The sequence below is a fragment of the Cottoperca gobio genome, unplaced genomic scaffold, assembly GCF_900634415.1.
Source record: "Cottoperca gobio unplaced genomic scaffold, fCotGob3.1 fCotGob3_124arrow_ctg1, whole genome shotgun sequence".
In the NCBI taxonomy this organism is placed as follows: Eukaryota; Metazoa; Chordata; class Actinopteri; order Perciformes; family Bovichtidae; genus Cottoperca; species Cottoperca gobio.
The window spans coordinates 645530-660409 of NW_021166794.1; the positions used below are offsets into that span (position 1 = coordinate 645530).

Here is a 14880-nt window from a genome sequence, read left to right on the forward strand (position 1 = left end):
TTTAAAATCTAATAAAAGCATTAGATTAATTAAATCCAGTATGCCTCCCTTCCAGGGTGCACAGCTGAACTCCGTTTCCTTTAATGAGATGTCAGTCAATCAGGTGCGCAAACCTCTGCGTGCAGGTTAACCTCTTCTGTGCTGCTTCATTTCCTTTCCCATGCTTCATCTGTTTCATTAAGAGTCTGCGTATGTGTGACAGTTTGTCTTTAATGATGATACACCGGCCCGTGTGTGTGTGTGTGTGTGTGTGTGTGTGTGTGTGTCTTCTCTTATACGTCTCTCTCTGGCCTTGTTGGTTCATCTTCTTGTCACTTCAGATCGTTGAGGGACGAAGTACACTTTACAAGCAAACTAAAGCTCTTTCATACACGCACCTTGTTACATAAATATGATTGAGATTGTATCGGTCCCTTTGGTCACGACAACGATTGTCCAGGTCAGACCGAGTACCAATTCTCAAACATTTAGTAAAACGTGCACAGAGAAGGATTAAATGCACATTCTGTTTGCCTTACAAAAGCACTGCAATAAATATATTATTAAATAGTATATCTCAAGCACAAAGAAAACGAATAAAACCACTATAAAACTGTAAATGACTCAAATCTAAATTGTGGATGTTCTTTATAAAAACATATTATTTCTCCTCACGGCATGCGGCATGTGAGGAATTAATTTTGTATAATCACATGAATAATCAGAAATCACTCCCTCGCCATATTTTCAGCTCTCATTGATGAATAGCAGAGCAAACTTAATGTCTTGTCATTTTTTATGTCAGGTATCATAAAACAGGCAGCATATCTTCTCAGGCTAATAAATGATGAAGATTTATTTGGGGATTCAAAGTCGGAGTAAATTAAGGCTTTAATGGCTAAATGTTTTAAGAGGACTGAGAAGACTATACTTGTACCTTCAACTGCAACTTCCTGCTGGATTTTTAACCAAATACTGAAGTTAAGTTTGATCTCTGTTCATCTCAACACCTGATGGATAACAGCAGCTTCACTCTTAGTTTGAAATAGACTCATTTCATTTATTTTCTTATAGCTGCTCATCAGTTTGTGCTGAGTGGATCCAGCTGGGTCCTTCTTCTCTACACATACTAAGTTGTGTGTGTGTGTGTGTGTGTGTGTGTGTGTGTGTGTGTGTGTGTGTGTGTGTGTGTGTGTGTGTGTGTGTGTGTGTGTGTGTGTGTGTGTGTGTGTGTGTGTCAAAGCAGAGCATTTGCCTTATAGGGTTGTGTGAGAGCGATGATGAGCATTTGTGTGCCTGTGTGATCTGATCGTGTTGGCAGCCTCGGATAGCGTGACACTCTTGCTGTTGGCGTTTACAGCTCGCAGATGGCAGCTCTTCACCTAAAAAGGCCAAAAGATTCAAAGAATTACGCTCAGTTTATACGGTAACAGGTGCACAAAGACTTTCATATGACCTCAAAGTGGCATTTATATGAGGCTTATACAAAGTTAAAGCAGGCAATGACCAACTTATGTCATCAGTACGTAAACAGGGTTGTTAATTGATACTAGTAGCTGAATATCTCTTCAGCAGCTGCTGGCTAATACAACCACATTTCTGGCCTCCAATGTTGCCCGCTGCAGTTTTAATACGCTGCCTGTTTAGCTGACTCACTGCTGTTATGACAGAGTGAGCATACTGTTTACGACGTGTTTAGCTAAAGTTAGAAAGAACAAGTTAAATGTTCTAATTTATATTAGTGTTGTTGTTATTATCAAGCAATCATAATGCATTAACTTGTAAATAGAGTTGTCACAATATCAGATTTTCACTATCGTGGCCGATAACAATAAAAATGTGAAAGAATAAGAAGATAAAGCTAAAATATAATTGTGTTTATTGTGAATTATGTCTCTTTTTTTAGGCAAATAAATTTCACTGATATGTGTGTGTTGCTTTGGGGGAGACAAAGTCTAAATGATTTAAGAGGCTGTCCATGTTTAAATAGTTGTAGATGACTACGTATTCATACACATTGTTTCAAGAGCCTGTAAATGAATGTACTTCATTGTATAGCACCAACTTCATATCTAAATATAGCTATTTATGTATGTATATCTTACACAGTAGACACAGGGCTGCTGGTACAGTCTGGTAACAGACCATCGAGACTGTATCCCTGCAGTAAAGACCTGAATTTACTTTTTTCTTAAAGGTGTTGTAGAAGCAAGACCAAAGTTTGGTTGTATTTCTTTTTTAATGCTGACAAATCAGGAGACCTTGTTGGTGCATACCTGCTTATTTAAAGCAGTAATGTTTTTGACCACTGGTGGTGCTATGGAGCAATGTTTTAATAAGCGGGTAGGATATATGTGTACGCACAGATGCATGCGGGTGATGCAAAACACATCCTTTCTAACGGTTTCAAGTTATTCCCCTGATGACATTTGGTGGCGTTGAGAATGTAGCCGTGCACCAGCAAAAGCCGGGGGAAGAGAAGGACAGACTGAAAAACATTTTCAAGCCTTAAACAGTGTCTGTGTTAACGTCTTCAGACGCAGCTCTGCCCTCTGTTGCTCTCTCCCCTTTGGTCAGTGTGCAGACCTGTGTTAAGAGGCTACAAGTAGATCAGATCAGTTGTGCCAGCTGTAACGCCGGGTGGACATGAGGTCACCTGTCAGGCTGCGGCCACGCTTGCTGCTGACGTGGCTATACTCCTATACTGAGCAATCTAAAAAATGGATTTTGTTCGATTTAGAGGGAGAGATCTTTTTGAATTCACAATGTGAACAGATAAAACCACATTGACTTGATTGTTTTGACTTGAGTCACTTACAATCTGAATATCTTACACATACATGATTTGAGACTATCATTTTATCCATTCTACCCCCACCAAATGGTTATGCTCATGCAACGGCCAGAACAGGTGTTGTTTAAAGGTTGACATTTGCTGCAATGTCCAAACTGTCTGGACTGAACCGCAATATATTAAACAGTTTTCTGGAAAACGTTGTTGCAACTATTTATGCGGTATATTTATTTAGTTCACATCGTTGCAGTATAATCCTCATCCTCTACTGCTCTACTTTCTTGGGATCCCCCATGGTCCTATCTTGGGTCCCCTAATCTTTATCTGTTTGGATGAACAAAAAGTTTATTCCCAGAGATTTTTCTAATTTCTCCCACCAGTATCAAATCAAATCAAAATCAAATCAAATCTATTTATATAGCCCAATATCACAAATTCTACATTTGTCTCAGTGTGCTTTACAGACTGTACAGGTTACGACACCCTCTGTCCTTAGACCCTCTGTCCTCAGACCCTCTGTCCTTAGACCCTCTGTCCTTGGCATCGCACAAGGAAAAACTTCCTAAAATAATAAAAGGGGGAAAAATGTTAGAAACCTCAGGGAGAGCAACTGAGGAGGGATCCCTCTCCCAGGACGGACAGACGTGCAATAGATGTCGTGTGTACAGGATAAACAACATAGTACAAATACAACATTTGACAGAAATGATGTTGTGTTGAAAAAGAGAAAGTTTGGATGAATCCAGGAAAATGTCAAAAAGGCTTCCCGGTGTCCAGCAGGACCAGGTCAGCAGGCGCAGCCACGATTCATGATCCTGACGTAAACTTTATCAGTGGCAACCTGCCACATGAGACACAGAAACTCTGGATGATGAGTTAGTAACATACATTTACATAAATGCATACATATAGAGAGGGAGAAGAAGAGAGGGAGGAGAGGAGAGAGGAAGAGAAGGAAGAGAGCAGGGAGGTGTCCCCCGGCAGTCTAAGCCTATAGCAGCATAACTAGGAGCTGATCCAAGGTAAGCCTGAGCCAGCCCTAACTATAAGCTTTATCAAAAAGGAAAGTCTTTAGCCTGCTCTTAAATGTGGAGAGAGTGTCTGCCTCCCGAACACAAACTGGAAGCTGGTTCCACTGGAGAGGAGCTTGATAGCTGAAGGCTCTGGCTCCCATTGTACTCTTAGAGACTCTAGGAACCACAAGTAACCCTGCAGTCTGGGAGCGCAATGCTCTAGTTGGTTTATAAGGTACTAAGTATAAATTAATACAACTGCAGTTTCTCATAGGTTCAGTAGCATGTAGACTAATGTGATGTTAGAAACTCATCATTTGTGTGTGATTTTTAACTCAGACCTGTAATTTGTATTTCTTCGTTATGTGCAGTTCAGCTAAGTCACATCATCAAGATCAGCCCTTGTCTTTCACCCACAGACCTGGGCGGGGTCATCGATGCTTTTATTTCCTCCAGGCTTAATTACTGCAACTAGCTCTCCTCTCCTCCCCTCAAGCAAAATACCTTCTAATTGCAGCTTGTGCAGAACACTGCTGCCAGACTGCCAACACGCTCTTGTTATTCCAATCCTTTCTGCAACTTCCCAGCCTGCCTGTCAATTTTAGAATTGATTTTCCGCTATTGCTTTTTAAAGGTTTGCGTGGTCAGGCTCCTGCTTGTCTGGGAATTAATTTCCCCTCTGAGCCTGATTGAGGCCCGAGAACCTCCTGCGGCTCCTGTTGCTGTTCCCCAATCTGTCAGTGACCTCTTTTCACTCAATCCATTAAAAGAAACATTTTATCTTAAAGACTAATACTTACTCACTGGTACTGTGTACTCTCTTTGTCAGTAATGTTGTTCTAAGAATTACTGTGCATGATAAAGTAAAAGCGGATGAATTGAAAGATGGACTTGTTGGGCATCGAGAGTGGAAAAACAAGTACGCTTTTAACATTAATGTTATCGCTAAATATAAAGAAAATCACTATCTGAAACGGCCAGTGATTTTCCACATGTCCACACATAGCACTGCTGTAATCGGGGCTATGTTTCCAATAAAAAGCGTAATACATTGTATCTAGCAGGAGAATGGGAGTCTAATGGTTAGATATTGATCCCGCCTGCGGCTACGGCCTAATCCTATAATCATTTTTATTAGTCTACTCTACAGTGGAGCTACATCTCTGCTCTCCTGCGTTCTCTATTTATCTCCTGCTTCTTCTTATTTCTATGTTTTCTTCCTTTTTTCCCACAGTTTTTAAAATTTCTCCTGCTTTATTTAACTTTATTAATTTCATTCATTTACTTCTCATGTCCGTGTTTCTGTTGTCCTTCTCTGTAAGCACTTTCATTCTACACTCCTCTTCATCTCATTCCCATCCTCACCATTTCATTCCTTCTTTTTTTATTTTAAATGTAATCATTCTTTCATTTAAATCTCCACTTCACTCTCATTCTCTCAGTTGTCGTCTTCTGTCTGATACTCTTTGTATCTTCTCCGCTTCTCCCCATATGTATCTTTCTTTCACTTTTATCTTATTTTCATCAGCTTCATTTTATTTTAATTTGATTGTCATCGCTGACATGATATTCTAATCACATTTTATTCTTACCTTTTTTCTCATCTTCATCTCATTCGAATCTCCTTCCTTTCATCCACATGAAATCAAATTAAGTAAGTAAACTTAATTTTACCCAGGAAACCGCTGGAAGTTAACGTTGACTTATTTAAATGTACGCCCGTGAATTATCTGCATGAGTGATGAGACATTGCAGAGAAATTATCAAAATAAAATATCCAGCGATAAAGTTTGATGGAAGAAAACTAACAAAAGAGAGAACTGAGGAATACCATTTAGTGTGTGTGTGTGTGTGTGTGTGTGTGTGTGTGTATGTGTGTGTCTGTGTGTGTGTGTGTTAGAGTTTTGTGCCCCCTCCCCTACTGACATGACCACATAAAACCTTTATGACAAGTGCTGTATCGCCCAAGGTTAGACACACACACACACACACACACACACACACACACACACACACACACACACACACACACACACACACACACACACACACACACACACACACACACACACACACACACACACACACACACACACCAGCTGAGGCTACAGAGAGGGCAGACATGCCCCAGTTCCTTTGCCAGCTTGAAGTTGCAGCACGAGCATGAAACCAGATATCATATTGAATTAATGGAAACCATCGCTAACTATATTCTGATTATACTCTTTGATCAACAAGAGACTTGCATCAACGACAAAGACTCAAAAAGCATTGCACAAAAACAACGCTATCATCACGACATGAGCTCAACCCTCAACAGGTTAGATAACATCACATGAGCTTTTATTTTGAAACTGGCTCAATGATTGTGGTGGAGTTACCCTCTAGGCTCCGCTTGTATAAATTGTTGGTTTGGCATCGGTCGTCAATCCCAGTGCTGTCAAACTTGATAGTAGACTAGAAAGCGCTCAGGCAAGGCTGCACAATGTTTTACATGTTTTAACATTTTAACCATTGAAAATGAACGTTTTCATCCAGATTAGTATCTAAAACATATAGTGACAAACAACTCAAACTCAAGACAGACTACTTCCTCTCTGAGGAAGAAGCAAGAGGACAAAAGAAGAGAACAGACAGCTTAAATAGCCACAGTACTGTGCAGCCTCGAAAATACTGGGTAACATTTTGTAAAGATCGTCATTTATAAATGGTAAATTGATAATTATTACATGTATATTTACTGAGGAGTTCAGTGCTGACGATATGGTCTTGTTCACACTTTACATACAGTAAAGAGGATTTGAATGTTGACTTCGATAAGTCATATCACTAACAAAAGTAATATGTCTGTTTAATTTGACATATCATTGCTTTATCAGTAGCCCATGCAATTAATACATCAGTAGTTGGATTGACCTTGATTAACCCCCGATGAAAATAATTACACGATTTTAGCAGCGTATTCTCATATCTGTAGGTTCTTTATCATTTCTCATACGGAAAGTTTCCAGGCGGAAGCTGAGGCATTAATTCCCCAAAAACGTTCTGGTGGAAAAGTGGCTTCAGGATGTTGGATGAAGAAACAAACATTCACGTGTTCAGGTAGGAGGGCAGAAGGTTTCAATCAATGCTGTTGTCCTGAAACAGGGAAATTGAAGACATAGGGGAAGGAAAGGGAAGGAAAGAGGAGGAAATGATTTGTGAGGAAATGTGAAAGGAAGAAGGAAAAAAGGGAAGAGGAAGAGTTAATCATAAAGAGGAGAGAAAGCAAGAAAAGATTTGCAAAAGTCGAGAGGAAAAAGAGAAAGAAAAAGGAACAGATGTGAAAATGGGGAATCGACAGATAAGATAAAAGTAAAGAAAATAAAAAGATGAGAGAAAAATACAGATGATTCAAGCTGGAGGAAAAGAACAAATAGGACGTAGGCTAAAAACGCAAGAGAGGGTAGAAGTGATAAATGAAAAGAACGAAAGCTGAGGTGGAGAATCACCAACTGTGAAATGGAAACCAGGATGGGACACAGATCTCTGGTTATATATGGAAGAAAGAAAGACAGAAGGGTATGTAGGGACTTGATGACAGAGATAATGTCGGGAGAGAAACAGGAAAGAAACAGTGGATATGGAGAAGTTCACGCTAAAGAGAAAATTGGGTGTAAAAAAAGCATCCATCAGGAGAATGCTTCCTGTAATGAAACCAAGGGTGCGTTGCAATACCCATACTAGCATACTATTAAGTACTAGTATGTCCAGATACACAGTCTGCCATAGACCTTTAATTAGGCTTTGCCACAACATTTCCTTGACCTTGCAAGACACTCTTAATAACACGACACAGTCTTCAGTTATTTCTCTTCTTTGTGTCACTACTATGTCTCTGTGAAACCTTCAGTCATCTGTCACTCAAGGTCACTGAAGTCGTTGGAATCGACTGTTTTCTAAACAGCGGTGGCCTGTGGTCAGCTGATTGACTCTGGATGTCAGTCAGAGGAGTCGAAGATGCCGTCTGAACCGTAGAGGGCTTTGGAGCAATCCAACAATCTCCTGTATGGGAATCAAGATGGGGTCAAACTTAAGTGCTCTCGTGACTTCTGCTGCGGTGGTTGTGCGGCTGCGGCTCAGGAGGCAGAGAGGCTCTTTGATCCCCGGCCCCTGCCGACATGTTGAAGTGTCTTTAGCAGAAATGAAATCCATATTGCAACCTGTGCGTGTGAATGATGACTTGAAGCGTGATGATAAATACACTGAAAATCACAGTACCAAACCTAAGAGGAATTATAAGCTAAACATTCTTTTCTGTAGGAACTGATGATGTGACCTTGTTTGACAATAAACTTTGAATTAATGAAGGTTAATCTGGGATAATTGTGAATACTATTTCACTGCATGCACAATATATGACAACACTGCTTTGCGTATAAACGAAGGGAAGAAAGCGTCACGCATTGACATTTCAAAAGGTGAGATATTTCACAACAGCCATTGATTGACTGCCGCTAACAGCTCTGGAGTGTCAGTGTCTATCGGAGCTTCAGAGAAGCTTTAATGGAAAAGCAATAAATCCCATCTCTGAGATTTCCCGCCATCAGCTCTTCAGAGAGATGAGAGTTGAGACATTCAATGTCTTTGGTTTGTTTTTTGTGTTAAATTGTGCACTAAAAAAAATTAGATTCACTCAATAAAATTGTGCGCAGGATTACTATCCAATAAATATATGCAGCCCCAACTCAAACTAAGTACTTCCATGCAAAAAAACTCATTTTTATCAAATATAGCTAATATTAAATGATTAACTAAATTAAATGAATTCACATTTGTCTAATTCAAACTAATATAATTGATTGTAAATAAAAAAACTGAGGTGAAATAAAATTAGTTTAAATTTTTATTTATTTATGCAATTACCTACCTATTTTTATATTTATTTCAATATTTTTTTATTCATGCATTTTTTTATTTGTGTGTTTATTTCCTTATATATTCCTGTATTTATTCATATATTTATTTAATGATACTTAAGTTATCGTCCGCCACACACGGTTTAGACACGGGATAAGACATCCAGATGTGGGTGGGGATTACAGTGTGCCATAGGATTTTCTCATTATAAATACATGCCATGGTAGAAATAAGTGTGGGCAACACTGTTCAACGCTACAGGGGAAACATATTGTGGTAAACTTACCAGATATTCATTGAGGTAGATGACACGGCCTCTCAGGATGCACTCCCTCCTGGTGTTGATGTTGTCACACTAATGGACGACAAACCAAGACAGAATTTAGCCAAATGTGGGTGCGACAGACCAGGTTGTCTGAAGGCCAGAGGGTCGTATGTGTCCAAGTGTCCCTTAGCAGGACACCTGACCCCTAAATACCCCCAACAAGCTGTTGCCTTGTATGAATTGCACAACCATTGGTGTGTGAATCAAATGCATTAATGCACGAAAACTGACTAAACTAGAGAAAGTGACCATTTCTTTATTATCTAAATGTCATCAGACATCTCCCAGTAGAAAGCCTGAGAGAAGTAGTCCCGGACAGGTGGAGGTGCAGAGATATAAAAGTTCCCTGTTAGGAGTTTTATGATTTTGATGTAGCTGTTTAGAAGCTGGATCTGCAGTTATTTAGGTAGCTACACGATCGGGTTTGTATCCGTGTACTGACGAGCTGTCTCTGAGCAGAATGAGAATTAAATTATAGATAAGTCAAAGTGGCCGCAAGGTTCGCTGTCAAAAATGTCAGCGCTGTGTGAAGAATAGAGAGAGAGGAAGCAGAGAGGGGGAAGAGGAAATGAGAAGATGAACTATGTTCATTACACACCAGAGAACAAAACCGTTGGATGGTTTATAAATGAAGCGTCAACTTTGCTTTCCTTAGATTCTACTCGTAACACGTGGACATGCTGTGACGTACACAGTCCTCAATGGATGCTGACACTGAATTGGGACATGTTAACCATGGTTACTGTTCTATTTGCCCTCTGACCCCTCTGAGGGATTATTTCCCTACAGGGATCAATACCATTAGTATATTCTTTGGTGTTGAGAGCCATTTTTATAAAACACATACATTTCACAGCCCTATCAAGCAGGTTATTACTATTCCTGTCCTTTCACACCGACGTTTACTGTGTTATTGATCAATGGCTGGATTATGGCAGTAATGGGTTCCATTTCTACAAGGGACACCCACGCATGATGAATCATGCACACTCATGGCCCTGCGGGATGCAACAAATAAAAGCATCCACCAAATGGAATAATAGATCAACTTTTTCTTTTAACGGTTCCTATTCTTATTTGTTTGATCTGGCTTTATCTCGACTATTTATGCAGTCTATTCTGCAGTGTGTGTGTGTGTGTGTGTGTGTGTGTGGTGTGTGGTGTGTTGTGTGTGTGTGTGTGTGCTTTCTGTTTTATCTTTCCGGTGCAAACACAGTTTGAGGATGGAATTCTTTGGTGGAAGACAAAACATTCCACTTGATTTATTGCTTAATCCTTAAATATGGAAACGGACTGCTAAATGTTTACTTTGTAGAAGGTTTTAAAAGTACAAACAACGTCTCTAAAGCTTTTATATTCAAGTTTTGTCCCATTTCTTAAAAACTGGGACAATAATTGAATTGATGTTGTGCTCTCAAGGGATAGTGAAATTCAACTAATTCATTAAAAACACTTGTTAGTGCAGGATAATTATCATAATCAGTAACTAGAAGGCACACAGAGAGTGGTTGAAGTGTTCTTCTGCTATACTTTCAAGCCTCATTGTTTTCACTTACATTTTTAAAGCAGTATAACTTCTTGGCCTTGCGAACATCCTCAACTTTGCTCACTTCAAATTTTTTGATTAAAACATGAATTTCATCTAATGGCAAAAAAAAGTTGTTGACAAATGAACAGTCAAAAAAATAAAATGTACGCGAGTTGTTTTTTCCTTCTTCCCATCGCTCTTTGTGCTCTGCCGGGCTCAGAGCGTGCTCTCGTTTCACCAGGCTGACTAAGCAAGAAAGTATTAAACTGCTGCTGTAGGCGGTTCAATACTTTACACCACTTAAATTCAAAATGTCAGGTTTTCAGAAAGTGCAAAAATAGTGTTTAATTTGATGATCGTGCTTTTTGTAAAAACACAAGTTTCATAGACTTTCCTCAAGCCATACCTCAGTATAAAGAGGTTCTCAAACTAATTACTCCAAAGTGTCTCCAGTGTAACGTTGATGCGTGAACACCGCAGCGACAGCAGGTCGTCATGACATACGCAGATACTCAGCAATAAAACAACATTCATCTTGTTACAGGATCTCTGTAAGTGATCTCTAAACTACACTACACTCAACGTCACTATCAATTTATTAATCGTATGTGGACCTTGGTCCGGAATTTGAGAAGTCCCAGTAGAATCCTTAAATGTTCCTTTAAACATACACGATGGAATGTAAGATTTTAAGTCATAACAAGATGTCATAAGGTGACACTCCCAAGTATGTCATCAGATTTCACTGTATTGCAAGTGAGATTTACATGTTCTATGCTGTTGTTTTTAATAACCTTGTATCTCCGTCCATCTCTCCTCCACTTCAGTCCCGACTGACATATCTCAAGGCACAAAATGGATGCAATTGCCATCATTTGGTTCATAAATGAATTGAACATTGGTGATTCCTTAACTTTTCATCTAGCGCAATCGTCAGTTCAAAATTAGAATTTGTTCAATATTGCAGAAAGAGTGAGGATTCATTTCTTTTTAAGGATTCCAGAGAGTTTATGAGTTATAATCTGTAAACACTGCACCCCTTGGATCTGCAGCAAATCCCTTCTCATTGGCCGGAGGTGAAGAGGTTTACTGTTTGTTATCTAGCAGTCGCCCACTGTGATTGTGATTGGTTTCTTCCTTTATGATAAGAGGATTTTCCTCAGGTGTCCAAACCTAACAGCTGAGTTTCATTTGGGCATTTGAGGTGAATTTGTTCAGTCTTATCAGGAGGACTGCGGCGCTGTTCTCTGTTGGGATTTAGGCTGAATCGTTAGGTGTGTTTTTGTACAAATATTGTAAAATATATTCTCCTGTCATCATTCATTAAAGCTGTTTGTAAACTCAGTGCAACGTCCTGTAGACGCCTTTCTGTTTTTATCCTCATCCCCAGCCCACCTGCTTCTTCCAAAACTCTGTCACCATTCTTACTTTACCTGCCTCTTCTTATCTCTCTGTGGTCCAGACACAATTATCTTCCTGTCATCTTCCTCCCACCCTGTTCATTTATCCTGCCACACATCAGTCTCCTTTGCACCTCTATCATCATATCCTAATATAGATGCAGATGTTTTTTTCTTTCCTCAATTATGTGTGCCTGTCTTCTATTATTAGTATCACTGCCTACTCATTAGTCATTTGCATTTTAAATGATATTATTCAGGTATTCAGCTCAGATTGTTTTCTGTAAATATACTAAGTAGTTCTAATTGCATAATGTTTAAATAAAGGTTTATTTATATCAATTTCCTCTATCTGCATTCAGACTTGTTTAGCCTAGCTTAGCACAAAGACTGGAAGCAGGGGGAGCTGTTTTATCAGAAGTGAAAAACCAGACCTTCTAGCATCTCGAAAGCTGTCATGATAGCGAGCAATCCAGTCCCCAGTCCAGAGCTTTGAGGAAGTGTCGCTGCTCAATAAAAGGTCCAATGCATAACTGATCCTACGATTGATCATATTCTTTCACTTTTAGGAGAGCAAGCAGTTTCTCCCTGCTGTCAGTCTTTATGTTGATGTAGGCTGAAGACATCCTGGACCTACCTTGCTATAGACTGCTCTTCCAATTTTTTCTAATCACATATTTCATTTTGTTCTTGTATCTCTCTTCATCTCTTTCTCTTCTCCAATGCATCTAGACATTGAGTGCGTTGTGGTTTTGCCTGAGCCAAGGAGTCACTGGGATTCTGTCTTCGGAACCTGCGTTTTCTTCTTCTCCTTCCTCATCCCTGTGGCTATCATCAGCATCTGCTACAGCCTGATGGTCAAGCGCCTTCGCAACGTACGCATCCTGTCCGGCTCCAAGGAAAAGGACCGCAACCTGCGGCGCATCACCAGGATGGTCCTGGTGGTGGTGGCCGTATTCGTCATCTGTTGGACCCCCATCCAGATCATGGTCCTGGCTCAGTCACTGGGCTTCAACCTGAGCAGCTTGTTCACGTTGGTCCTGATGCACTTCTGCATCGCACTGGGCTACGTCAACAGCAGCTTGAATCCTGTACTCTACGCCTTCCTGGATGAGAACTTCAAGCGCTGCTTCCGCGAGTTCTGCAACCCGTCACCGTTCCGCCTCGACACCCAGCAGTCGGGCAGGATGAGGAGCATTGCTAGGGAGGTGGCGGCGGCCTACAGCTGCAAGGCTGATGGTTGTGGGCCTGGAGGAGGAACACCTAATCCAGCATGACTAGGCGTGGAGCTCCCTTTGGTGGGGGTAGACCCCCAACAGAGAAGAGAGAACCACGGGACAGGGAACTCCAACACAGAGTTGACTCAGATTACAGCTCTCTAGCGGCACGAGCCCCCCCGCCCCCCAACTAGAAGACTGGCCTGGGGTGGGGGGGAGGGAGATGAGGAGGATGGGGTCGAAAGGAAAAGAATTTAGGAGTAGGGATGTGGATGACAAAGGTAGGGTGGGAGGGAAAAGGGATACATTACAAGCTTGGGTGGGATAGGTGGTGGACATCAGGGTTGGCGATGGTGCCGGATATGGGGGGAGCTCAAAATATTATGGATCCTGGAACTTGGAATGATTACGGCCTCCACTGAAGGGGTAAGACATTTTGCAATGTAAGACTTACATCAATAATCCAACTGTCTTTAGGTGGATTTAAACACAAAAGAGGAATTATTTGACATGTATTGCAAATCCAAAAACAACAGCCTCACAAACAGAAACTGCATCTGCAAACTGAGGTTGGTACCCAGTTGCTGCATCTCTAGAAAGATGTCTGACTTTACTTGGGTATGAGAAGGCAGGGGTTGGGGCTAGACATTTGGAGAGAGCATATACACAGCACAGGACTAATAGAAGGAGTGCAGATTCCAAAATCTCTGAAACCACCGCAACGCAACACTGCGTTGGTGCTTATAGAAATAATATAACATTGGACGCACGGTAAGGATCGCGGACTGAAGACTTGCCAAGAAAGAGTAAAGCTTTCTTGAAATGTGAAATAGATAATACACACTTTCACTGCTGTTTATTGTATCTTTAAATAACTTTATTTCATGAGTGGTGGGCACAATGCCCTGTGTCCCGCACTGATCCCATTATGGGGTCTTGATTGTGATGGTTCTCTAACAATGGGTAAACATAATGGTAATATGCTGCTGAGCCCTTATAAAGACTTACATGGGCACACAAAGTATAATGTGATGATGCAGCCGGTAGACAGAAGGTTGGATGTAATACTGAAACAATAGCCGTCTTAAGGAAAATAACTATGTGCTACAAGTTTCTCCTGAACAATATTTCTTAAACTGTGTCTATGGATCACATGAATGTTATTTCTCATAGGAGGAATGTTTTTCAGCGGTTATATAAGCCTGAGAAACCCTGTCTAACAAGTTTCATAGAGTTTTTGTGATTTTTGAACCTGTGGGCAATTTAGAGGTTGGGACCGGAGACAAACTGGTGAGATGTTAACCTACAAAAACAGCAAAAAAAAAATGAACGACCGATCTGTGTTTGGGACAAGCCTAGCCTGGGTATTACACTTATTTTTATTCTTGCTGTGTTCTAGGACACAAGATGAAGGACAGTGCCTGACTGGTTGGTCCACACATGAAATGTTAATTTGCCTGTATCCGACGGTAGATGTACCCATTTTAAATTTGCAGCAAGGACTTGAAAAGCTTGCCATGAACATAGTTTTCTTTTATATGACCGGGGCAAAGATAATATTTATTCCAAGCACATCTGAAATGTGATATTTGTCGAATGATGATTAAGCGATTACTGGTAATGAATTTGTTCTTCTTAATTGTTATAAATATAATTCATATTTTGAAACATGCTTACCAGATGGTATTTACAACACATCCGTGATTGTACCATTGAACCAGATAT

General features: G+C 40.4%; 1 protein-coding gene across 1 annotated transcript in view; it reads left to right on the plus strand.

Annotated features, from left to right (window-relative positions):
* The window catches only part of LOC115004525 (nociceptin receptor-like), an 18412-nt gene extending 3904 nt beyond the window's left edge, over nt 1–14508 (plus strand). Inside the window, exon 4 of the mRNA XM_029426169.1 lies at nt 12671–14508. Within this exon, the coding sequence (XP_029282029.1) occupies nt 12671–13215 (545 nt within the window). The 3' untranslated portion in view covers nt 13216–14508. The remainder of the gene's footprint in view (nt 1–12670) is intronic.
* Nucleotides 14509–14880: the final 372 nt, after the last annotated feature.